The sequence below is a fragment of the Mustela nivalis genome (genome assembly GCF_964662115.1).
Source record: "Mustela nivalis genome assembly, chromosome: 14".
Taxonomy (NCBI): Eukaryota; Metazoa; Chordata; class Mammalia; order Carnivora; family Mustelidae; genus Mustela; species Mustela nivalis.
In genome coordinates, this window is record NC_139033.1 from 71,418,942 (window position 1) to 71,445,998 (window position 27,057).

The window sequence follows — 27,057 nt, forward strand, 5'->3', positions numbered from 1 at the left end:
CCTCTAATTGAAAATTTTTACCTCTTCTCCCTTTTTGTTTTCTAAAAGGTTAAAAGACATTTTTGGACTTTCCTTCTTGACTTGACTATCATTGTCCAGTTATCTTGCTTTTGCTTCTCTTCAGGTTTTCAATTTCTTGTTTGTGTGTAATGCATTATGTGAATGAAATCCAGGCATATATAAGTTATATTGAAAATATTGCTTGAATTTCTACATGAATTCTCTTATTTCATCAGCTACTAAGTCATACATTTATGATTTTTATATAAAACATTCCATGGATTGTTAGCTCAAATTATGCTGTTATAGTCAACTACATGAAATGAGGTAATTAGAAAGCTGCCAAGTTCTTACATGATGATCTTTGTCACAAATATTTGTCTCAAAATATCGATCTGTTATATACTTGCATGGATAGATTTATTAATGCTAATTCCGTACCAGATACTAAATTTCTCACCTGCTATTTCCATTTAATTATGTCCTTATTTTTTTTTAAGCAGAGCTAATTTTCTAAAATGAGGCATTTTGGGTAACAGTAGAAAAGAGACACTTTCCTGGCTTCAGTTAGAGTGGGGTTTAGAATGAAGTTAAGAAATGGGTATAATAATTACAGATATTACTACAATAGAAAGTCCAACTATTCGTTGATCACAGAAAGTGTCATATACTAACTAGTCAGGAGTCTGGTTGTCTCTCCCATTTTTGTCAATGAATATGGCTCCATCTCCTTGGAAGTTTTCAAACTTATACCACGGATGCAGCCAATTGATTTATTCACATGTGAGCAGTGGGTGTGGCCTCTCCTGCGCTGAGGGTAGGTAATTGGCTGAGAGTAACCTCCCCCTCAGCCTAGATGTGAGAAGCTTCCTGAAATGTACCTTAATGGGGATTCCCTTCAACAGATGGCCAGCATCTCTGTCTTGCAGTTGGTTATTTGCTGGCAACTTCCTTCTGTTTAACTGAACTCTTTCTGATTTAATAGACCCTCCTTACATTTAATTCTAACTTTCAAAAATAAAGAAATTGTTAATATCCAATTTGTAACCCCACATTCCTCTTCCTCATATCCATGTTTAAATTGTCATCGGTTCCATGAATCTAATCACTTTCATCCCATGGATTGCCTTGGTCTTGACAGGGTCTTCCATAATAATCACAGGATTCTATCCCTCCAGTCAAAACCCTTATTCATTTCCTACATTGTCTTCTGAATTATCTGTTAAAGAGACAGACTTGGTCATTGCATTCCCCAGGTTAAAGATCTTCAATGGCTCTTCAATTCCTAAGAATAAAGTCCAAACTCTGTGTTGGCATTTTTATAATTTAATGCATTCTCTTCTGCTTCTTACTATTCTCTTCCTACACACCTTTTGCTCCTTTCTCTTACTTATTTTCTTGCTTGTATCTTGACCACATGCTATTCCTTCTGCCTGTAATTTTTGTCCTCTTTCTTTACTTGGCAAACTCCTACTCATCTTTTAAATCTCATATCTGTTATCACCCCTCCTGTAAAAACTTCCTGAATTACTTACCCTGTCCCTGTCCTCTCTTAACTTTTAGAAGGTGCCTCTCGTATCTTTTATCACTGTACTGTAATTATAGACTTTTGTGTCTCCAAGAGAGTAGACCCTGTGTCTTAACCAACTCTGAATCCAGTACCTCCACAGTGCCTGCCTGGCTCAATACAGTTTTTTGGTTTTTTTTTTTTTTTTTTTTCTCAGTTATATGTTGCGTATCTGAAACCAGTTCATATGTCTTTCTGAGGTGATTGATCTTTCCTTAAGAAGAAAACTAGACTGGGGTGCCTGGGTGGCTCAGTTGGTTAAGTGTTTGCCTTTGGCTCAGGTCATGATCCTGGGGTCTTGGGATCAAGTCCCACATCAGGTTCCTTACTTAGGGGGCAGTTGTCTTCTACCTTTCCTCCCCACTCATGCTCTCTCTATCTCTTTCTCTCTAAAAATAAATAAAATCTTAAAAAAAAAAAAGAACAAAACTGGACTATCACAAAATGAACTTCAGAATGAGCCTGATTACCTAATGGCCAGCTGGGATACCCTGTCCTCATTGTTATTTTATAATTTGATAGTTTATGGATATTCATAGGAATAGTTATAAAGTAAGAAAGAGGCAAAGGCTAATCAAGGAATTTTACTTCTTCCTAATTTTAAGCCCCCTACTCCACTAATATAAAATGGACACACTAGGGACGCCTGGGTGGCTCAGTGGGTTAAGCCTCTGCCTTCGGCTCGGGTCATGGTCCCAGGTCCTGGGATCGGGCCCCGCATCGGGCTCTCTGCTGAGCGGGGAGCCTGCTCCCCCCGCCCCGCCTGCCTCTCTGCCTACTTGTGATCTCTGTCTGTTAAATAAATTTAAATTAAAAAAAAAAAATGGACACACTGGAGATTCTAGAAAATTCTCCATCCAAATCTTTCCTCTTCTCTGTCTTACAGAAATATGTTTATTTTCTTGGGTAGAGGTAGCCACATCTCTTCTGGGGCCATGGTCTCATATCTATGATTTTGATTACTCTTTTAAAAATGTTTTTCCTATTCTTGAAAAAATACATTAACATGGGGTGCCTAGGTGACTCATTCAGTGAATGTCTGACTCTTGACTTCAGCTTGGGTCATGATCTCAGTGTCCTGAGATTGATTCCTGTGTTGGGCTCTGTGCTCATCAGGGAGTCTGCTTCTCTCTCTCTCTCTCCACTCTCTCTCTATAAAATAAGTAAATCTTTTGAAAAATTATGTTAGAATAGTAGAGTAAAGAGCAGAGTAGAGTAGGTAAAGAGCAGTTGCAGTGGTTAGAAAGACTGACCCATCTGATCCTTATGTTGTGCTTAAATATTTTCAACTCAAATCAGTTGGTGTTTCTTTCATTCTTTCTTTCTTTTTTTTTTTGAAGATTTTATTTGAGAGAGAGAATGAGAGAGAGAGAGAAAGAGAGAGCACAAGAAGGGGAGGGGGGTCAGAGGGAGAAGCAGACTCCCTGTTGAGCAGGAAGTCTTATGCGGGACTTGATAACAGGACTTTAGGATCATGACCTGAGCCACAGGCAGTCACTTAACCAACTGAGCCACCCAGGCACTCCAAATCAGCTGGTCACTACCCATTTTGTTTTTTTTTTTTTTTTTTTTTTTTTTTAAAGATTTTATTTATTTATTTGACAGAGAGATCACAAGTAGGCAGAGAGGTAGGCAGAGAGAGAGAGGAGGAAGCAGGCTCCCTGCTGAGCAGAGAGCCCGATGCGGGACTCGATCCCAGGACCCTGAGATCATGACCTGAGCCGAAGGCAGCGGCTTAACCCACTGAGCCACCCAGGCGCCCCTACCCATTTTGTTTTTCTGCTAGACAGCTTTTCACCCCTCTTCTGTTTTATGATCTCATATTTCTGTTTTTTTTTTCTTTTAGTCACATTGATGTGCATTTCACTACTCTGAATGTCATCATGTTAATGTACTTTATAAAGGTCCCAGTGACTCTTCTGTTGATCTCACATTTTTAGGAATGGGAGAACTTAAAGAATTACTATCAAGCTCTTGAGGCATTGAGTATTTGCTGTTTTTTAACATCAGCAAAACATTCTATTCCATCAGTACTTGACACTCTCAGTATTTGATTCCTATATTATCAAGAGAAGAGCTCTAAGCGAGTCTCATTATAGCATAAAGTTTGCCGAGATGCTATAATTGTCAACATCTGTTCATGGTAGAGGATATTCACTAGGCAGCAGTGGTTGTATAATGTCTCATTCATTTGATCTATTCCATCTCCATATTTAGAATACCTCTGTATCCCATAAGAACGTAAAAACTGATACTAGACCTTTGTTTCCCTAGTACAGCTTTCAACTGCTGTTGAAACTGCTGGTTTCGTTTTCTTTCTTTCTTTCTTTCTTTCTTTCTTTCTTTCTTTCTTTCTTTCTTTCTTAACTGCCACTGGTTTCAAATAGAGAAGTCCCTAAGCTGTGGTCCATGGCCTGGGTATGCTCAGCTGTGTCCAGAAGCACTGGTACAAAAGCACAGGAAGATCATGAATGTGCTGTCTTGTGGATATTGCCCAAGGTCAAGGACTATCACAGGACTAGAATTTTGTGTAGGGAGCACAGCCCCTTTGCCTAAAATTTGCTTACAGGTGAGGTTGCTGAAGAGTCAGCTTGGCATAATGTCTACCATAGTGGCTCAGGTGAGGGTCACTCTTAAATTTTTGGATCTGTGTGATGATGAAGCATCAGTTTGATGAAGATAAGAAATATACCATTTGACATAATTGCACTGTTGCTATTCACAGAGTCGCCCCAGGTTGATTAGCCTAATGAGATAGGTTACATGATGATTTTTCTTTTTTGTATCCCTTATAGCTCTTAGGTTAATAATGTCTTGTGTACAATAGATTCTTAATAAATATTTGTTGAAAAAAAAATAGACATAGAGAAAGAAACGGAGTAACTTGGCATGAAAGTCCTGTGTAAGGCCTGCTCTGGGCTAAGAGCCATGCTGCCCTGTTCTTAAAGCCAAGGGGCTCCCTCCAAGCCTTCCTCCAAAATCCCTGATTTCTGGGCCAAGCAATGCAAAATGGCCCACTCCCATGATCAGAACCAGATTTCTTTCTAATGTGCAATAATAGGATAGGCTTTTCAAAAGCACTTCAAAGTAACCAGGAAAGTTAGGACTTGCCATGGCAAGAAACAGAGCAGGGGGCCCCTTGACTGGGGTCTGAAATGAATCCTTGGTTGAACAAGTAATGGAAACTGACAAAGCTCCCAAACTGTAGAGAAACCCAGAGCACAGAGAGGTTAGTTAATCAGACTCAATCATATTCCTCATGCGACATTCTACACTGAAGACACAGGGTTGAGGGAAGCCAAACTGGCGCCCATGCTTGCCTTCTTCCTACACTGATGTGTAGATTTAAAAGACCTTTCTCAGCTGAGAGCCAAGTCATGAATCCAGCTCAAAGCAGAGCAAACTCACAGCTTCCTTTGCTTTGTAGCAAACCCTTATATCCAGAATCATATTCAGCCCCTTTTTCCTAATAGATCTGCTGTTACTATTACTACTATGGTCATCATTTGTTGAGTGTATGCAACTTGCTGTATATTAACTACTGTCATTTCAGCTGTGAGTGAGGAAAGAGCAGCCCAGAGAAGTTAGTTAATTTGCCCACAGTCACACAGCTAGTAAATAGGAGAGCCAGGACCTAAACCCAGGCAGTCAGACTCTAGAACTAAACTCTTAACAACTACCCTATACTGAAACATAACCCTCATGAAGCACAGCAAACACGATTACACGGGTGCTCTATGAAAGTAAGACAACATGTTTCTATATAATACTACTCTGTGCATTTATATCTATATTCTATATAGATATTATTTATATAAGGAAATATATCACATATTAATAAATAGCTATTAATGTATATTACTAAAGATTCTAGAGGCAGTTTTATAAAAATAAGATAATGTACTATATATATATATATATATATATATATATATATATATAAAATTGACCCTTGAATAACAAGGGTTTGAACTGTGCAGGCCCACTTACTGGTTTATTTTCTTTTTTTTTAAAAGCAGACTCCTTGCCCATCGTGAAGCCCAACATGGGGTTTGAAGTCATAACCCCGAGATCAAGAAATGAGATTGAGAGGTGTCCCCTTGGGTTGCCTGGGTGGCTCTGTCAGTTAAGTGGCTGCCTTCAGCTCAAGTCATGATCCCAGGGTCCTGGGATCAAGTTCCGCATCAGGCTCCTTGCTCCCCTGCTTCTTCCTACCTTGGCTCCTTCCCCTGCTTGTGCTCTCTTTCTGACAAATAAATAAAATAATATCTTTAAAAAAAAAAAAAAGACTTGGACGCTTAGGGCTACCTGGGTGTCTCAGTCATTAGGCATCTGCCTTTTGCTCGGGTCATGATCCCAGGGTTCTGGAATTGAGCCCTGTGTCGGGCTCCTTGCTCAGCGGGAAGCCTGTTTCTCCCTATCCGTCTCCCCCAGTTTGTGTTCCCTCTCTCACTATCTCTCTGTCAAATAAGTAAAAAAAAAATCTTAAAAAAAAAAAAAAAGAGTTGGACCCTTAACCTTACATGGGAGGTGCCCTGCACGTGAATTTTTTGGATAAATACAGTACAATACTGGAAATGTGTTTTCTCTTCTTGATGACCTTCTTCTTTATTTTTATTATTATTTAGATTATTTGTTTATTTGACAGAGAGAGAGAGAGTGCAAGCAAAAGCAGGAAGCAGGTTCCCGGCTGAACAGGGAGCCCAACTACCCAAGACTCAATCCTAGGATCCTGAGATCATGACCTGAGCTGAAGGCAGTTGCTTAACCAACTGAGCCACCCAGGCACCCCCTTGATGACTTTCCTAATAACATTTGCTTTTCTCTAGCTTACTTAATTGTAAGAATACCGTATATAATATGTATATGTGTATATATATATATATATATATAATATGTAAAATATGTATTAATTATCTGTTTATGTTATTGGTAAGACTTCCAGTGAACAGTGGGCTATAAGTTTTGGGGGAGTCAAAAGTTATATTTAGCTTTTTGACTATGCAGGAAGTCAGTGCCCCAAAACCCCACACTGTTCGAGGATCAACTTTATATAGTGGTCCTCTGCGGTATCAGTAGTAGGTTGGTTTTTCTACACATAGCAACAAATTCATAATAGTAAATATTCACCCTTCACTCTAGAGATGGGAGGTTACTTCTAGCCCCTAACCGCACGTAACCCTACAGCAATCCCAAAAGGACATAGGATAGGTATTCCTATTAGGTCCTGTGTGCTGCAAGTGGCAGGCCAGCTTGTGAGAATTTCAAGAAGATATAAAATATTTGAGTCTTGAAAAAAGAGTGGCACTAAACCATGAATAAAAACTGCAAAATCAAAATTAGTAAAAATTCAGTGAAATACTGTTCTAAACTACCATTATGTCAGCATCACTAATTGTTACACGTACTGTTAACAAACTTCCATTACATTTGAAAATACTTTGTGGATTAGGTTTTTTTCATTTTGTGAGAAATTCTGAAGTATGTACGTTTGCCAAAGAATCAGCTAATCATAAGCAAAATGAGTTTTACATATGTAATTTTGATTGTAAATAAAAACTTTCAAATGGTTACAGGAAGCTCATCAATGGAAATGGGAATCATTGTAAAAAGGTTTGAATGTACAGGGTGGATTTTCTTACTTATTTATTGTAGAGGGGCAGGGGAGGGGCAGAGAGAGTCTTAGGCAGGGTGCACTGAGCATGGAGCCTGACACAGGGCTTCAGCTTACGAGCCAGAGATCAGAACTTGAGCCCAAACCTTGACTGCTTAACCACCCGCACCACTCAGGTGCCCCATTAACCTCCCTTGTTTTCTCATTCATTCATTCATTTACTAATTAGGCTCCATGCCCAGGGTAGGGGCTTGAATTCACAACCCTGAGATCAGGAGTCACATGTACTACCAGCTGAGCCAGCCAGGAGCCCCTACAGGGTGGATTTTCTGGAAGAAGCTAAGTTCTGGGCCTGTGAAGCTCCTAAAGTCACCCGATTACCACCATGCAGAATGAGAGCTGATTTGCCTAAGGTAAGTGGGTAGTTAAGTATGGAGGTCAAGCTCAGACCTTGTCTCTGGGCTGTGGTGGTCTTTCTGTTCAGGGTCTCCGGGGAGCAGTCTCCTTCAACGTCTAGATCCCCTTCAGGACCTGCCAAACCAGTGCCTGCCACTGATAGACACACATTCTGGATTATGTTCACTTACATATGCTCCACTGTAATTATTTACAAGAACTAACCGGCTGCTCCCTCACCGAGTCTTGTGAGACTGTGCCTGGCAGCAGTGGGAACTAAAAGTGAACTTGGAGATTTCATGGTGTGCCGTATCCCTTGGACAGTTTATAAAAAACTGAGATGAAACCACTTTTAACCTATCTAGAGACACAGGCGTTCAGAAAAGGAGGGTAGTGTGGCAGGTGATTTCAAGGGTTACAAGGGTTTCAAGGGTTTCAAGTCCTGGGTTTGAAAAATTCTGTGACCTCGAGTTAGTAATGTCACCATGCCTTGGTTTCTTCCTTTCTAAAACCAGATGGTAATAATAAAACCTACTGAATTGGGGCCGCCTGGGTGGCTCAGTTGGTTAAGCAACTGCCTTCAGCTCAGGTCATGATCTCGGAGTTCCGGGATTGAGTCCCACATCGGGCTCCCAGCCCCATGGGGAGTATGCTTCTCCTTCTGACCTTCTCCCCTCTCATTCTCTCTCTCACACTCTCTCTTTCTCAAATAAATAAATGAAATCTTAAAAAAAAAAAAACTGAGTTACTGTGAAGTTTCAGTGAGATAATGTATGTGTTCTCTCTGCTTGCTCTATGAACAGTTTATAAAGTGCTCAACGAGTCAGCTCTTTGTATTATTACTTGCTTTCATTTCTTATCAGTAGTCTAGCTCTTTGTCCAGGACTTAAAAAGCATACCCAGGAGATAGGCATTTTCAATATTATGTATTGCTGGTCGAATAGTGAAGGCACAGCCCCTATGAAGGGGTATATGGCAATATCTAGTACAAATATGTATGCATTTACCCTTGACTTGGCAGTTCAACCTCTAGGAGGGTTGTTTTTGTTTTGTAAGCTTTTTTTTTTTTTTAAGATTTTATTTATTTATTTGACAGACAGAGATCACTAGTAGGCAGAGAGGCAGGCAGAGAGAGAGCAGGAAGCAGGCTTCCTGCAGAGCGGAGAGCCCCATGAGGGGCTCAATCCCAGGATCCTGGGATCATGACCTGAGCTGAAGGCAGAGGCTTTAACCCACTGAGCCACCCAGGTACCCCAAGCATTTTTTATTTTTAAATAATCTCTACACCCAATGTGGAGCTCAGACTCACAACCCCTAGGTCAGGAGTTGCATGCTCCACCAACTGAGCCAGCCAGGCCCCCTCTCAACTTCTAGGAGTTTTGAGCCAATGTCATAAAAGTAAAAACAAAACAACATAAATAAACACCTAAAATATATTGAGTGTCTGTAGGCCAAATACTGTACTATATACTTCAACATGATCTCCTTGTATTTAAACCTTTACCCATCTGGAGTGCTAAGTAGCTCTCACCCCATTTTACAGGTAAGGCAAGTGTGGCTCAGTCACTCGCTTCTGATCACAACACAGTCAAGAAGTCATGGCTATAAAGTTTGAAACTAGGAATGTCTTTTTTACTATCCTATACTTTGTTCCAATAGAGTGTCGTCGAAACTCGTGGTAGGAGCTCGTATTTGAGAAGGCCATCTATAAAATCAGTCCTTGAAAAGAAATTTAACTAGCCTCTATTTCCTGGAGGGCATATATTGAACCACAGAGCCACATACTGAACCACCAGCCACAGATCTGGTAGCTTCCTGTGTTCACCTAAGGATATGTGTTGTTTAAAATTAGGAAACACCTGAACATCCATACCTATCTCCAAAACATTTCCGATCTGTAAGGCATTGGGATTGGCCCCTGATTTTGCATTTCACTGAATTATTGCAAAAATGCTTTGGCTTTTTTGTCATCAAAACCAAACCAAAAGTTGTACGGGTGCTCTTTGAACTTAAAGCATTCATGATTTCAACAGAACTGTTGTATGTGCACCTGCAGCAATATTTAGAGATGTGAACATCTTAGTTAAATACCAAATGTACATGGGATCATCTTCAAGTTGATTTTACAGTTAATTTTAATGGGTGTGATGGATAATTTAAGAGGGTGTGATTTCCAAGGTCAAACTCCAGACCCTGCCATCAGGTGATTTTAGTAGTTGTCTGAATTATGGTATGCTCCAAAATGAACAGTAAGTTCAGACTGTAAGTGTGGATGTAAAATGTAAAAGCCGTTTTCTAAATTCAGGATCAAAATAGTGGAAGTGGCTCTGATATCCCTGTATAATTTCCTTCAAAAACTGATGAGACCGCTAGCCATGAAAGCTGCCTTCTTACAGAGATTAAGAGAGTTATTCTTTTAAAGGGGGAGCTTTGTTTACATTGACAACTTCTGGTAGATGGCTAAAAGTAATAAAAACAAACACATAGATATTGAAACTTAACACTCTTTAAAAACAAGAAGAAGAGAAAGAAAAGAAGCCATTGTCTAAAATTGGTAGATTTTCCCATACAGCTTGTTTTTGACTTATAAATTTCTATTTCCTACCCCAGAGAGAGTGGTGGAGGGTAGGTTATGGCTCTTTGGAGGCAGGTGGTCTTCTGGGTTATGCTAATTTGTTGCCAGGGGCTCAAAGCTTCTTATTCAGCAGAGAATAGTTTCTGGCTACAGAAGTTCAAAGATTTACAGGAGGCTGCTCTCTGGATAGCTGTGCTTGTAATCACTTTATTCCTCCTTATTAAAAAAAACTTCCAGTGTTGACAAATGGCACACTCAGGAAGCCCGAGTTCATAAACTACTTCACAGAAAATATTATTAATATTGATGAAATTAGTCTTTAACACTTTTCCTTTTTTTTTTTTTTTTTGTCTTTAACACTTTCTTGAACCAGCCTGAAAAAACCTTTCCTTTCTTCCCAGCCCCAGGTCTAGAAGAGCAGGTAAGGGCACAGTCCCATCTGATGAGAACACCCCCCGTTTCGGGTTGGTTCCTGGCACTGTTCACTCGGGGAGCTGCTCCCTCTCCACAGAGATGTCATGGCTCCTGGTGAGGTGATCAGGGAACCCTATTCCTAGTTGCTTCTCTCTTAAGTTCTCTCAAAGTGGGAAAGCAAGGGTTGAGGCTGGTGGTTTGTCTGTGGCTTTGCCCCAAATCAAGCTGACTTTCAGCAGCAGGCTACGATATAATCCTAGTGGAAGTGATTATTTGTTTGCAAGATCTTTGAACACTGGGAAGAGGGGTGCTATAGGAAGCCTTGGGAACACTGCAGAGAATGGGGAAAAGTAAAGAAGAGAACAAGAGCCTGTTGAGCACCTACTGTATTCTGTACATTGTTAAATCCTTTATGTATACCATACTGTTTGGTCTTTATAGCTGCTCTGAGAAATAGAGATCTCCATTTTATTGGAGAGCAAGGCAAATGTTGGTTAGCGGCCAAACCCATCCAGTTAGTGGATGGCTTTCTCTTGCCTGAAGGGGTACCCTGTTCACTTTCTGTCACAGGGAAAAAGAAATGTAGCTGGAGTAGAGGAGGAAGAAAGGGGAGAGAAGGAGAGGAGAAAGAAAAACTTAAAAAAAAAAAAAAGATGAATGTGAGAGAGCTCTGAACCTTTGCCAGTGGTTATTAGACATTAATGCTATCTGAAGTGAGGGTAACCCCAAGAAAGACTGGAAACTAGGCACACCTTGACTCATCTTCCAGCTTCTGGGTCACACTGGGTCATCTATGCCATTTTAGGAGGAGCCTAGTTTTTAGAAACTGTTCGGTAGATTCTCGACTTAATGCTTATCCTGCCCAGAGACATTGCTTTGTAATAGGAAAATTTCACCCAAAGTATTGTAAGTCTGAACCTTTGAGAAGAGATCATTTATTTGCTCAGTCGGTGATCCAGTTTCCAAGTTAGCCTTGGAAGCAGGAGGTCTGCGTTTCTTTGCAGAAACAACTCTCTAAGTATTGACTTCAGTTTCTACATTATTCTGTTTTTAGCTTCCTGACACACTGCTTACTGCTTTTCACTCTGGTGGAACCAAGAGGAACTCCTTCCCCCAGGCAGCCCTTCCCAATCTCTGTAGCTATCTGACTTAAAGGTCGGAAAAGATGTTTCGTTTTGATTTCTCATGGTAAAAACGTTGAGACCTCATTCTAAATTTCTGGGAATAGGTCCATCAGCTATCTATTTGTTAATGGTTTTACCGCAGTCTAGCTTGACGTCTGAGCATATGGGCTTTGCTCAAAAAGTAGAAAGACAAAATGACAACGACAAAATTCAGCTAGGGAGGAAATGACATTAATAAATTTGGAGTATTTTTTAATGTTAAATCCATTTGGGGTTGTTATGGTATGGCTATTCGTGTCCCCTCAAAATTCACGTGTTGAAAACTTACACCCCCCAAGGTGATGCTATTAGGAGGTGGGGCTTTTGGGAGGTGAATAACACAAGAAGATGGAACCATCATGAATGGGATCAGGGCCCATATAAAAGGGATCCCAGAGAGCTCCTTCCCACTTCCACCACGGGAGGACACAGTGAGAACTTAGCAGAAGAGGGAGCGCAGCAGACACCAATCTTGGATTTCTAGTCCCCTCAACGGTTAGCAGTAAATCTGTTGTGTAAGCCACCAATCTACCATAATTTGTTGCAGCAGCCCAAACAAACCCTGACAGGGGTATTTGAGATGCACTGCATTCATATTATGGAGAACAGTATTTCTTAAGCAGAGAAATGGAGTATTTCCGTATTCAGCATGCAATACTGATCATAGTTTTGAATCGGAAGAACAGCTCCATTTTTTATAGATTTACCATACAGGCATTATGCTGTGGGTATTATGAATTTTGCATATGGGGACCAAAGATTGAATAAAGATTTTACTTTTTTTTCCCCTATGCCTGAGGAGTCATTTCATTTTCTGGGTCAGAGGCTGTGAGGCCATAGAAAGCATCACCTCAGATATGACAAAATTCTTAAGTCCTCCCCGCCCGAAGGGGATTGTGGATTCTCCTCATGGAACACACCCAGGTTATCAGTCCCGAAGGGGATTGTGGCTCACCAGCCATTACCATGGAGAAGTAAGATACTTAAAACCTTAAAACCTACCTAAATAAAATGAAGTGACAAGAAGAAAAAAGGAAAACAAAAGCTCCACATGGCCAAGGGAGGTTTTGTTGATGAAATGGAAGCTGGTCGTGGAGACACGGGAAATTTACTGTTCACACAGGTTTCACCTCTGTGGCTCACTGAAGCCTATATGGCATGCCTATACAGGACACAACTGTGGGCCAGGACTTGAAGAACCATCTCATCTGTTCGATATTTTCATAGTGGCTCATCTGTTCCCATTTTTGAAGACGTGGAACTTTTCCAAAAAAGCCAAACTTCATTGAATAGGCTTTCTAAAGAGTTTGATGCCATTTTGGTATTTTGGATTCTCAGCTACCTATGAGGTCTAAACAAATCACTTTTGAGGCAGATTCTCCTCATGGAACACACCCAGGTTATCAGTCACCAGGGCCTGTCACCAGCCTCTGCTGTCTCATCTTGTCCCTCCAGGCTGGATGCCTCCTTCCCAATGCTCCCTTTGCCACATGTCTGAACATACCACGGATCTGGTGGATAAAGAGCGGCTGCCTGGGGCTGGACCCTTCCTCCATGGAAAGAAAGAGCAGCCTGTATAGAATGTCAGGGCAGGCAGCCTAACTCAGGCCTGACTCATTTCTTTGTGACCTGCATTCTCGTTTCTCCTTGATGAGCCTGGTGTGCTGGCCCCACTTGTGGAAATATGTGCCCGGCTCCCTGCTTCAATTTCAAGAGGGAAAATCCCTTCTAAGAGGCATATTTAGAAGATTACATCATGGACTTCCTGGTACAGAATGGTTTTGCTCCCATTAGATGAAAGAGTTTTTCTCCAGTTACTATGCCCCAACCACCTCCCACCTTCCCATTCTCCCAATTTGCTTCTGGATGTTTCTCTCTTACCCTGATTTTATTCCAGTGGGATTATCAATCAAAAGTTAGAGCTCAGAATCCATCAGCATTATCAATAAAACTTTGTAACTATTGATTGTGAAGTTTTTTTTCCTGGTCAGATATTTTTCTTCATTGCAAAGTCGGGACAGCATTGATGTGTGTTACTGTGTAAGCATAATTTTAGGTCTTTAAAACATGAAAGCACATTTGACTTTTAACCTTACCATTAATGCGGTATAAATAGCTTTTTTCTTTTTGCTGATTTAAAAAGCTTACGTGAAGCTGCAAAATGCTGAAGGGGGCACCCCTGCTTCAGAGAAAGAGAAAGCAGAAAATTGCATGACGAAAATACTTGGTGGAAAGTAGCACAGGCAATCTTTGTTGATTTTTCTCTTACAACTTTGAGAATTGTTTTTCCTTAAAAAGAAGAGAAAAGATAAGCTACCTAAAATAATGCTATTTTTAGAGTTCTACGATAATCCCCAAACAGAGTCATTTTTAAAGAAAAGGTAGGTTTCATTTCTGGCCATGGATCCCCTCCACTGATTTACGTACTCCTTGACATGATTAGTGGGAGGAAGCTGCCTCGAGTTCATACCCCAGATGGAAAATAGCAAGTACAGTAATCAGCTAAGCATTCATAAGGACTGCTGTCTGAGGTTTGATGTCGGACCAAGAGATAGTCTCACACGCATTCCACTAAGCATGCTGGTCAAAAATCTCACATTCCAGATGCACCAAGAATGCATGCGTTGAGCACACGCACACCCCACCCCCCACCCAAGACTGCGCTTCAGACAGCCCCCCTGAGCACACGTGTCCTAACACAGTTAAAACAGAGCATGCTTCCAAGCCTTCAAGCTTCCACAGCCCTCAGCCAAGAAGCTGCACCAAAGATGCTCAAGCTGCAATCAAAGGGGGCCTGACCTCTCATACCCACAGCTGCCCCAGCGCACTTCCTGTGAGCCCCAGGGGCTCCGGGGAGGCCCAGAGATAAGGAGGCTCCTGAAAAAGCCCTAAGCAGTCATTCTGCTTCTTGCTCTTGTTTTTCCTGACTCTCTTCATTCTCTGGACAACGCAAACCTGTTCGAGGGGTTAGGCTAGGCCATGCTACCCAGTAGTGGCAGTAGTCACTAACAAAACGATGAATGGAACAGTAGTTCCAGCGGAACAAGAGTTTAAATTATCTAATGTTCTCATGGGCTCCTGGCTTTTTAAAACATTTATTTTGTCTTTCCATCCTTTTTTGCAAGTGGAATACAGTGCTTTAGCCAAATAGGCAACGTAAAGCTCTGACTTCAAAGCCATTCTTTGATTAAACATCAAAACTGCCCAGGGTGGACCAACTGTTATCTGGAATTCTACAGATAATTAACTGAAACTCGGTGGCTCATTTGCCACTGGGAGTTTCTGCAGACAAGGCCATTCTCATGGACCTGCTTGATTTTGTTGCTGTCTCCTCTGTTTTGTTAGGCTGGGAGAAGTTTGGATAGTCTCACGATAAGACTCCGTGTTCCCATGCAGAGAAAACTTGACTCCTGCTTGGCCTCATAGAGGCCTGGAACTGGCATGGAACCCTCTCTTGTGCTTAATGTGACATCATTTTGCTCCTCTTTCTTGACCTGGAAACACCACTGCCTGCACCTTTTCCTGGTCCCTCGCTTACTTGAAAAGAGCAGCATGCTTTCCACTGTGAATGTCAGAAATGCTGCCTTTTCAACTTTGCTTTGTGAAATAGGATGCTACTAAGTCTACAGAAGGCACAGAGTTCCCCATTTTGCGTTTGCCAATCCTGTGGGTACATGACTGAGCTCCTCCCTCATCTCCCAGTCTTCAGACTCTAGCCCATCCAATCCCTGTGCTTGAATTAAGCAGATGGTCTCATCACTCCTATCCCCTGGCATTTTTCCACTTCCCACCTCCATGCATTGCTCATTCATCAGGCCACATCTCCCTTTAAATGTGAAGACTCACCTGAAAGCCCACCACCTCTTCCAAGGAGCCTCCCCTGATTAAGTAGGGATGAAGGAACCTTCGAAGCATGACTGACAGACTCCCAATAAATGAGAACACACACACCCAAAACAAACACAGAGACTCACAAGAAGGGAAAATTACACATTCGCTACTTGTGCTGTGTGCTTCTATGAGGATAAGGAGATCAACATTATACCAATAACCAATTAATCATTTCAGACGATGGGGTATTTTCAGCATTCTTGGGGGTTAGCAAAATCCTGCTGTCTTCTCCCACACTAATCCTCCTCTTTCCTTAAACCCCTTTTCCCTTTCTTCTTCACTTCCTGCATGCATGGCTAAAGGGAATTGCCACTTGCTAGATATGGATGATGCAAATACCGTCGACAGAAGCTGGTCCTCCCAGTGCCTCCTGGGTGCTGGTGGATCACACTGCCTGGGAAAAAGCTGCATCTGAGGCCAGTCAGTGCCTTCACCACTTAGGGTTCTCGTCAGGGAGCTTGAACAACTCCATGCCCACCGACTTGGGCAAGCATGTTGACTACGTTGGGATGAGGGACCAAAACACTGTAGAGAAGGCCCTGCTGAAAGAATGGGGGGCAAGGTTTCTGGCAAGACTTTACATCCAGCCTCAAATAAGGCTGCTGGAGAGAGCAAGGGGATCTGGAAAGAGCCTTGGATCTGAGGCAATCACATCAGGAAACAGAATGAGACACGTTCGCGCCCCTAAAGACTGCCCTCTTGGGTCAGTGTTCATGCCACGGGTGGAGGCCCGAGAGACTCATGGCATTGAATGACCAGAACGAGGAGAGACACAGATGGAATGGTGACAGCTGGCAATTAGAACAGGCACCACACACTGCTGCCACAGACGCTTTCTGGCTACAAAGCCACGCTAGGCAACCTTTAAGCAAAACAGTATTGATTTTGTGGTTGTGAAAACGTACCTTCAACTGCAGAACTCAGTTTTATGACACCTTGAATAAAAACAAAAAGTGGCAGTTATATAATGGCCCCAAATGACCTCTTCTCGTCTTCTCAAAACACACACATGCTTCGGATCTAGAGTTTTTGCTGGTATTTTGAGGATTTAACTAAACAAACATCAACTTTGAGAATAAAGTAATTTTCAGTCCATTGTTAGACTAAATGATGTCTTCATTAATCCCACTAAAACCATTTGGGGGAGTTTTTTGCTGAATAAGCCATCTGACACGTTTTTGGGTAAAACAAAGGCCAAGTCTGTCTGAATGACTTTCTGTAAATAAATCATGCTGGATAGTGAATTGATGAAACTTCACACAATGGGACACCAGTGGCTAGTACTTTCTATTTAATGCTATGTATAGAGATTGTTTGATACATGTTGGAGCAGGGTTGCTGTCAAAATATATAACAAGTGGTTAAAAACCATGGTGTGATCTGGCAGCTTCCTTCTCTGAGCTGGTTGGGCCACAGGCCATTTACTGGTCAGATGTGTTCAGCGATCCCGCTCCCTGCAGGTCAGTAAAAGGGCTTCTTGAGCGTGTCAAATTGTTCATGAAGCAAGTAGACATTACTCTTGACTGGATATTCATGTGCCTTTTCAGTGAATTTAAAGACTTTAAATTTAAATTCAGTGAATTTAAACACTTAATTGAGGTAAATTAGACTGGGTCCTATGATTTGATTAAAAATTCCCTTTTTTGGTATGTCATAGTTATAAATAATATTCCCCAAACCCTATGTGATAGCCATGATACTTTAGGCTGAACAACAATATCTAATTACAGTTTCATGTCATTGACATTCTGGGTCTCTTTCCAACCAAAGGAGTCTCAAATTAAAAGTGGAAACAAAACCCTCTTCAAAATCGATAAGCCAAATTAGTATGAGCATGAACACGCACTGATTTTAACAGATTGTTAACAAAGAGACAAACTTGCTCTCCACTACAGCTTTCTGAAAAAGTTCCTTTTAAGTTACCTATCGAATTTCATCTTTCCTGCAGAACCAGTAGTGTCTGGTCAATGTTTAACAAAGGACTCTCCAGGGCAAAAAGTATGCATATAAATGTAGGTGTGTTTTTCCTGATTTTTACTGATATAAATGATGTATGATACATAATCTAAAAAAATAATAAAATACACAATGCTCTTTATTTCAGGTTCTGTATAATCAATTGATTCATGCAGAATGCTTTTGTTGAGTTTGGTCCAACTCTTGTATTCCTATCTAGCAAGTCAATCACTATTGGACAAAATCACGCATTGCGTTTCATCCCACTCTGCTCTTTTCCCAATAAATTTAATTATCACTACATCTCTTCTGTGGCTTACTGCTGAACTATTTTTCACGCTGTCATATAAATTATTTTCATTACATTAAAACTCTTTCAACTTCATCACTAGGTAAGTACTTCCACTGTGGCCTATTTCAGGCGACCAGCCTGATGTCAGGGAATGTGGTGTTGAAAAGAGATGGGCAAGGAACAATACCATTAGGTAGTATTTTGACCATGCAAGTACAGTTGTTATAAACAACCTCAAGAGTATGGAAAGTAAACTGTAGTCAAATGATGAGAAAGGAAAGAGTTTTAAGTATTTATTACCTTTGCTTTTAATATAATTTATTTAATTATAAGTTTATATCTTTTATAACAATGGCTGTGTTTGATAATGGGTTCACAGAACACCCCAAAATAAAAGAATTTGCTCTTGCAAGTTGGTATGAACCAAATCTAGCATAACGTTGTCACCACTGATGTTCCTTTCCACTCAGGCCCACAGAAGAAAATCTTGATCTTCAGAATACTTCCTGAGCTATTCATAAAAGGGGTAATAATTTAACAGAACGAAGTACATGTAAGTAAGCTTAGCATTTGCTATTATTTTTCCAGTAATTTCAAACCTTTTAAAACTGTCATACATACTATCCATAGGTCACCCGGGAAATAACAGTCACTGACAGTCAACCACGAACATAACCTAAATGGACTTGGCAAGCCCACTTATGCCAAGAGGTATGAGTCACTGGCTTATTAAACAATGATCCTGTCTTTGTTTTTTTTTTTTTAACTGGAGGATTCTTATACAGGAAATCAGTTCATGATAGTGATTTTTTTAGCCATATTTATTTTTGTGTATAACCATGGTGTCAGCAACTGCCATTGAGATAAAAGGACAACAGTGTGCTCTAATCAAGGTGCTCTGATCAGGCTTTATGCTGGTAGAACAAGAAAATCAAAACAAATTTTTATGGGATTTGTGGGTAGTGGTGGACCAGAGCCCAGTAATACTTTTATTGAATAAGGAGAAAAAGGTAAGTTAAAAAAAATTAACATCTGATTTTAGAGCTCTAATTATTAACATTATCTTAAAAACATTAGTGATTCATCAACTCCATATAGACGTCTCCTGTTTTTTTTTTTTAAACCCCAAATGAAGCTTTTTCCTATAGTAGGACAGGCCTTTATAAAGATATTGCAAAATAACTGTGTTGTAGTGAAAATATAGAATTAGCTAAATCTAATTAGATAGCTACTTTTAATATTATACAGAAATTGTAGAATGAGGGGAAGACATTTTATTTTAAAATACGAATATTTTAAAAAATTTGAATATTTAAGAAATGGTTGATGTTGATGCTGAAAAGCTACATGTAGCACTGTTGACTTCCAGGACACACGATAGACATTATCTGGTGACTGGCTGACATTGACATTGCCTGGAATTCAGGGTAAGCCATAACACATACATGTATGTATATAGACACACAGTGGATCCTACTCCTCCCTAGCCCTCCCTTTAAAGTTTCATCATCTGCAAGTGTTAGAAAATAAAATGTAAAAAAAGAGAGAGAAGGAAAAGACACCTCAACTTGACATCTTAATGTAGCAAAATTCCTAATCTTGTGGGTGATTTGTGCAGACCCTGTCTATTGTTTTCCTGCAAGTCAGAGCGAATCACTACCAGGGTAAGCTTTCAGTTACACTTCCCCAATTCCAAAGTTGTTCCACCCTCTTTCTTACCTCTCTCACCTAATTCACCTAATTACTAATTTCAGTTGATTTAAAATAATTTTTGAGAGTCAAGTTAGAATAATCCATGCTGAAGTGTGAATGACAAGGGCTCGCTCAAATCTTCCAGTGACACCTCATTGTTGTTGGATTGGTAATAAAATTTTTAAACCTGTCAATGCCCTATGTCATATATTCCTACTGATTTTGTTGTGTCATCTGACTTTCTCCCTTTTCCAAGATTCATTAGCCACTTTGGTCTTTTCCCTGGTGCCTAGTGCCCTGCAGTGCTAATTCCTTTCTGCCCATGGGGTGCCTCCCTCTGCGGTGAGTGCTTTCTCCTGACCTGCTAGATCTTGCTACGCAGCCCCTTCTCTTTAGATTTTACTTCAAGTTGTCCCTCCCTCAGAGAGCCCTTCCTTGATTCTTGTATTTAGAGCAGACCCAGTAAGAACTTTGTAGACCCTCTCTCTTACTTATTTCTTCTATGCCAGTTATTCCTACTTGGGATTATGTCACTGATTTATCACTCGGTTCCTTGTTTATATCTCTCTGCCTCATTACAGTGTAAGCAGAATGAGAGCAGAGACCTGGTTTGTCTTGCTTGCTGCTTTAACTCCCGTGACTAGAACCATGCCTGGCGTAGAGCAAATACTCAAGTATTTATCTATTGAATAAGTGGTCATTCCCAAGTGTTTCCTGAGATCCTAAAAAGAGAATTTTATCAATCCCTGCAAATGTAACTCAAACATGTTGTCTTAATTGTGGATACTGTTGAGTAGAATGCTCAGATTTCACTATATTGACCACTGTCTATTTCTACTTGGAGGCTGGTCTTCGTGGAGGCCAGTGAACATTGCCATGTGGCGTAAATATACATAAATTACAGTAATATTTAGGTTTCAGGATTATACTGTTAAATAGATTCCCAAGAAGTCATTTTATCAATGAATTGGAGTCAAGGTTATGCTGTAAATGGTCTTCAGGAAATATCAACTAATTGATTTTATATCCAAATACCTCAAGAATTTGCAGTTCTTTTATCTCTACTGTCATCACCTTAGGGCAAATTGCCATAGCAGTGCTCACACGAACCTGTATAATATGATAGGGATCGAGAAAGAGGAACCAAGAAAGGACCATTCAGTTTTTTATGTCCTCTTTCCGATGCATTCTCATACTGTAGCTGGAGTGGTCTTTTCAAAGGCAAGTCCAATTATGTCATACCCCTCATCCTTTAAAATTCTTAAATGCCTTTTCATTCTTTTTTTTTTTTTTTAAGATTTTATTTATTTAATGGAGATCACAAGAGGCAGAGAGGCAGGCAGAGAGAGAGGAAGGGAAGCAGGCTCCCTGCTGAGCAGAGAGCCTGATTCGGGGTTCAGTCCCAGGACACTGGGATCATGACCTGAGCCAAAGGCAGAGGCATTAACCCACTGAACCACCCAGGTGCCCCACTTTTCATTATTCTTCAGTCCAAGATTGAAAGCCCTAACAGGACTTGCATAGTCCTTCATGAGGTTACTCGTGGCAGAATAAAAATGCCCACAAATTCTTCCGTTCACCTCCCACAGAGGAACAGAAGTTGTGTCCCACTTATTCTTGAATTTGGGCAAACTCTGTGACTACTGTGACCTTTAAAATAAAGTGGAAATGAGACTTCCTGGGTGGCTCAGTTGTTATGTGTCTGTCTTCGGTTCAGGTCATGATCCCAGGGTCCTGGGATCGAGCCCTGCATCAAGCCCCACACTGGGCCCTTCATGGAGCCCTGCATCGGGCTCCTTGTTCAGAGGAAAGCCTGCCTGTCCCTTTCTCACTCCCCCTGCTTGTGTTTCCTTTCTCACTGTGTTTCTTTCTGTCTGTGCCCAGGCCCATGAACCTGGCAGTCTCTTCCTGTCTCTTGGATCACTCCCTCTGAGAACCCTGAGACACCATGTTACAAGTCCTGAGCATGGAGGCCATGGTAGACATTCTGACAAACAATGTAAGATGAGGGGAGTTGCTAGAATGCCCTGGGGAAACTGTTGGTGGAAGCTGGGAGGACAGGGAAAACAGTATCCTTGGAGACTGGAAGGAAAGTCAAGTCATCTGATGTAGTGGTGGGATGTTTGGCAACATTATGACCTATAGTAACATGGAAAAACAGAAAACATACCTAAAATAAATAACATATTTAGATATATATAAACTCATATACCTAATGAGTTTGTAGATTTTTAGTAAGATTTCCAGGAAAAAACATGTAGAGTGCTAGTTAGCTTTTTCCAAGAGTTGCATATAATAAAGTACAGGTAAAAAAATGTGTGTTAAACAAAGAAAGGGACTTCAGTTTTCAGGCAAAATTTAGAGGAAATATAGATCTAGGACTTGTTGGTTTTTTTTTTTTTTTAAAGATAACAGGGTTTCATAATCTTAGCCTTTCCAATGACAAAAGCTCCCAAAGTATGAAACTTACTGAGGATGAGGACAATCTCAGGGGTATAGCTGTAAGACCCATTTTTATGACTGTAGAAAGATTTAAGCATGTGCCTCAAAAACTTATGAAGAGATGAAAGGTCTTCTAAAAAGGTGGTTCCACAGCACCAGGCCAGAGAAGTGCCTGTCTGGAGGAAAACTGCATGTGTTTTGTCTAATAGAGTGATGTCTAATAGGATTCATAGGAAGCCCATGAAGATATCAAGGGAAGTGTTTAGCGGATACATCATCAGTGTGGACAAAAATGGGCAGAGGTAGTTCAGAGTGAGAATCTTTAAAGCCTCCAAGCATCTATGGGCAGGGACTAGATTGATAAAATTAATCAGTTGCAAATGACATCTTATGTGCTATAGACTGAGTCTTGTCCCCTATTCCTGTCCCCTGCCCCAAATTCATATGTCGAATCCCTAACTAATCCTCAGTGTGATGGGGTTTGGCAATGGGGCCTTTGGGAGGCTATCTTCAGGATAGGAAGAAAGTTCTTACCAGAACCTGACCATGCTGGCACCCTGATCTCAGACTTCCCAGCCTCTAGAACTGTGAGGAATAAATATCTGTTGTTTGAGCCACCAGTCTATGGTATTTTGTTACAGCAAAATACCTGAGCTGACCTAGACGTTAAGGAAACAGGATAGATGACTCGGAAGGTGCAATTAAGAGTTTGGAGGAGGAGATAAGAACTGCAAAGATTCATCCCTGGGCAACAGGACCAGGCCCCCAGTGAAGGAACTGGCAACATATGGACTTCAGAATTGCTCTGGACCAGTAGATTACTCCATGCCCCTCCTTCTTCCACTCCTGACTGGGAGAGGTCATTACACTGATCTCATCTCTGTGTCGTCAGTATATGCTGGTGTGCGTGGAGCAGATAGCTTTTTATTTTCATTTACAAGTCTTCATATTGATAAAAGTATACTAGAGAACAGGATCAAAGGATCCTCAGCAACACCTGAACCTTATTTCAGTGGTAAGAACCCGCACCTCAAACTTGAACTTCATGCCATAATGCGATTTCTGGAGGGCTTTGGAAGGAGTCTGTTTTGCCTTACAGAAGAGTCTAAATAATTTGTGTCCAGAGGATGGACTGTAGCTGACTAAAAATGTCCACAAATTATTTGAAATGCTTCCTATTGAGAGGTGACATCTCTGTCATTTTCTTTGATCTGGGGGCGGGGTGCTCTGTGACTGCTTCAACTAATAGAAGATGGTGAAAAGGATGCTCTGCTAGTGTCTGGGCCCAGGATTTAAGACTTCCTATCTCTTGGATACTATCCCTGGGGGCCCTGAACTGTGATGTAAGAAGTCTTAAAGCTGCAGTGCTGGAGGTGCCCCCTATAGGTGTTTTGTCAGCTGTCTCAGCTGAGCCCACACTTCAAGCCACAGAAGCCAAGGTGCCAGGTGTATGAATAATGCTAGCCTGGAGGGCCTAGACCAGCCCAACCTCCAGCTGAAGGAGGTTTGATCCATAAGATCTTGGGTATAATAAAGTAGCTGTTTTTAAGCTGTTATGCTGTGTGTTGAGGTAATATGTTATGAGCAGGAAACAGTCACAGGTGCCTCAATCCTCTGAGCTTACTGTGTATTGCGTCCTGAGCTTTGTGTTCCGCAGCTACCCCACCAGCCACCCCACTTTCTCAGCTCTCTGAATAGTGACATGTGTCCCCCCTCACCCTTCTTGATCTCTCAGGTCTTAGCTTATGAGGATTTTCTCAGAGAAGTTCTCCCTGACCCTCTAGATTAGTTCCATTGTTAAAGCAGACTCTCCCACAAGAACTGTGTTTCTTTCTTTGAGAGCAGTGATCTCGGAGAGTATTTCATTTATGCCATTCATTTCATTTATACTGTCTACCTCTAGACAGTAAACTCTATGAACAGAAAGAAAGCAAGACTCTTTGATCATCACTTATTTCCCGGAGTCCAGCAGTGTGACCGGAGGCAGTGCTGAGCAAATATTTGCTAAGTAGATGAATGAAACATTTGATGCTGCTGATAAGGACTCCCTGCTTCCCTTAGCCATTAATACCTGTGCCACTTTTCTTCCCTCTCACGTACTGTGAACAAATTTGATTCAAAGACATTGTAACTGGGGAAGGACAGTGTGACTTACTATTAAGTCACCACTACCTGGCGACTATCTGTGAAGGCATTTCGGCATAACCCAAGCAGCTGCAGTTGCTTTTGGAAGCCCGGGGCAAGGAAAAGCGGAAGAGCGGAAGGTTGCTTCTGGGCATGCCCGGCACAGGCGTAATGAGAGCGAGAACCCACACGTGCCTGCTCGCTGCTATGTACTTGGTGGAAACTCATTCCGAATTTTTTTTTTTAAGATTTTATTTCTTTATTTGACAGAGAGAAATCACAAGTAGATGGAGAGGCAGGCAGAGAGAGAGAGAGGGAGGAGGAAACAGGCTCCCCGCTGAGCAGAGAGCCCGATGCGGGACTCGATCCCAGGACCCTGAGATCATGACCTGAGCGGAAGGCAGCGGCTTAACCCACTGAGCCACCCAGGCGCCCCTCATTCCGAATTTAAAGAAAGCTGTGGGTGCTCCAGTTAGCTACATTATTCCCAAGTTTAAGTTCAGACATAATTCTTACTAGATTGTCCTGACACCAAAACCCTGGGCGAAGGAACGCCTGCGTGCGTGAGCTTGCGTGTCTAGGTAAGAGCCCTATCCCTCCTTAACCAGCGCTCCCAAATTGTTTGTTTGTTTGTTTTTTAAGATTTTATTTATTTATTTGACAGAGATCACAAGCAGGTAGAGAGGCAGGCAGAGAGAGAGAGGAGGAAGCGGGCTCCTTGCCAAGCAGAGAGCCCGATGCGGGACTCTTCGGGGACCCTGAGAGCATGACCTGGGCGGAAGGCAGAGGCCCAACCCACTGAGCCACCCAGACGCCCCCAGAATTGTTTTCTTAATACTGAATTTGCTTTCTCCTGTTTAAAAAAATGCATTTCCCTGCTTGTTTACTCCTGTGGGTGTGGAAAGTAGAAGATCTATTGGAAATAATCTTTCTCAAAATTTTTCAGTTTATCTCTTTTAAGTGTTTAGTCTGTCCTTTTTTGCTGACGTGAAATAAGCCCAAGTTGCTATAAATGTCCGTATAATTTCCATTTCATAATTTAAAAAGTATTTTCCTTTGCCTTGTTAGATTTTTCTTTTTTTTTTTTTTTTTTAATTTTTATTTATTTGACAGACAGAAATCACAAGCAGGCAGAGAGGCAGGCAGAGAGAGAGGAGGGGAAGCAGGCTCCCCGACAAGCAGAGAGCCCGACGCGGAGCTCGATCCCAGGACCCCGGGACCAGGACCTGAGCCGAAGGCAGAGGCCTTAACCCACTGAGCCACCCAGGCGCCCCTGTTAGATTTCTTTTAATGCTGGTCTCCACATGGGTCTGTGTACTATCATTAAACAGGTTTAGTAGGGCTCCAGTCAGGGAAACAGGGGTCTCCATTTGCCCGTGATATTTTTGCTCTTTTTAAAAGAAAACACTCCCGCATGACAGGGCTAAAATGTAGACAGACATGTTCCACATCCTCTTACTGAGTTCACACACTCTGGGACTCTGCCCCTTTCCACTTCTCTGATTCGTCCTCCCTCCCTAAGTGCATAATACAGCACTTGTCCCTTTTGAACATGTAACAGATTAAAGAGCTGGTCAGGAGGCAGATGTAGGCACACCTTTGATCTCTCATCCTTGGGGGTTAAGGGAGGGCAGACACCTGGCGGCTGCGGAGCTGGAAACAAAACACAGGCCCGGACTGGAATTACCTTAAAGGGAGCCGCAGCGCCAGCCAGAGGCAGCTGGATGCGCTGAATGGGCGCGGAGGGAGTAGAGCCCACGGTTGGGCAGAGGGCGAAACGGAGTCCGAACAGTGTGACTCCGGCTAGCAAGGGGATGGCTAGAGTAACCGTTTCTTACGCAGAGGACTGGGAAAATCAGACAGCTATACTGAGAAAAAAAATGAAAGTAATTCTTTTGCAAATAATATTGCCAGACGTTCAGCTGTGGACAAATGCTGAAAGGCGATTTGGATGGCAATTCGGGAATCTTTTAAAGTAAGGATATATAAACTTTTTATTTTCTTAGTAGAACTGTTTTTAGTAAGGGTTTCCACCTTTGCATCAGGATGCTGTAAACTTTCTTAGTCAAAACGAAACCTGAAAAAACAAAAACAAAAACAAAACCTGGACCCGTTCCTAGGAGTTTTGGTGAAACTGCATTGCCCCCTGGCGTTTGCGCGCGCTAGTGCGCCATTGCAGGGAAAGCCCGGAGAATGCGGTCGGTCTGTGGCAGGATGCGGCTTCCAGGCTTATCTCGGGTTGGAGAATAGAGTTTTAACCCTCAGATGTAGACATGGTTTGACAGACGTGGAGTGAACATGTGAAAATAAGACTCTTTTCTTCTCCACCCTCAGTGGAATCTCCAGAGGTTTTTGGTAGCTCTTAAAAGAAATTGATCACATCCAAATCTGCCGATTTTAGTACACAAATGGTCCTGTGAGCAGGCTGCTTTACACCTACCCTTTCTCCAGAAACAACGCAAATATTTGCTGTGCTATAAAGCCTTTCCTGACTTCTCCTTGGCATACTGGCCACACCTCAAATGTCATGCCTCTCTGCCTTCATGCTTCTCCCTCTGATGGAAACTTGAAAGTGAGAATTAGACCTCACTTATTTTTGTATCCACTATGACTAAGGTGGTGCCTGGCAGACAGCATGTGTCCATAAAAATGTTCTGCTTGCCTCTAACAATGCTGTTCACAAAGGGATGGAATACACTGCTAAATCAATAGCAACTGATAGTCAGTGTGGTAACAGAACCCAAGGCAGGAGAACATGGTCCCTAGATGGGACTTGGAGTGTCCGAAGCCCCTGAAACTGTGCAGGTGCCACATCCAACTATGGGGGAGAGTGGTAAGAATAACCTAAAGCTGGGAGTATCTAGTTCTAGGAATCTATACTATTCTATTCTATCTAATCTATTCTAAAACTATTCAAACTTTAACTTCCAT

At 41.6% G+C, this 27,057-nt stretch overlaps 1 protein-coding gene and 1 long non-coding RNA gene across 3 annotated transcripts in view; one reads left to right on the top strand and one right to left on the bottom strand.

Moving 5' to 3' along the window:
- The window catches only part of DLGAP1 (DLG associated protein 1), an 812,994-nt gene that overhangs the window by 36,323 nt on the left and 749,614 nt on the right, over positions 1–27,057 (bottom strand). Inside the window, exon 8 of the mRNA XM_082699052.1 lies at positions 16,526–16,555. Within this exon, the coding sequence (XP_082555178.1) occupies positions 16,526–16,555 (30 nt within the window). The remainder of the gene's footprint in view (positions 1–16,525; positions 16,556–27,057) is intronic.
- Positions 7,166–13,693, top strand: LOC309848005. 2 transcript variants are annotated; one of them, XR_014302779.1, is made up of 2 exons: positions 7,166–7,594; positions 12,853–13,693. It is a non-coding gene; the product is annotated as an uncharacterized lncRNA (long non-coding RNA). The 2 variants fall into 2 exon arrangements; XR_014302780.1 differs by lacking the exon at positions 7,166–7,594 and adding an exon at positions 7,607–10,573.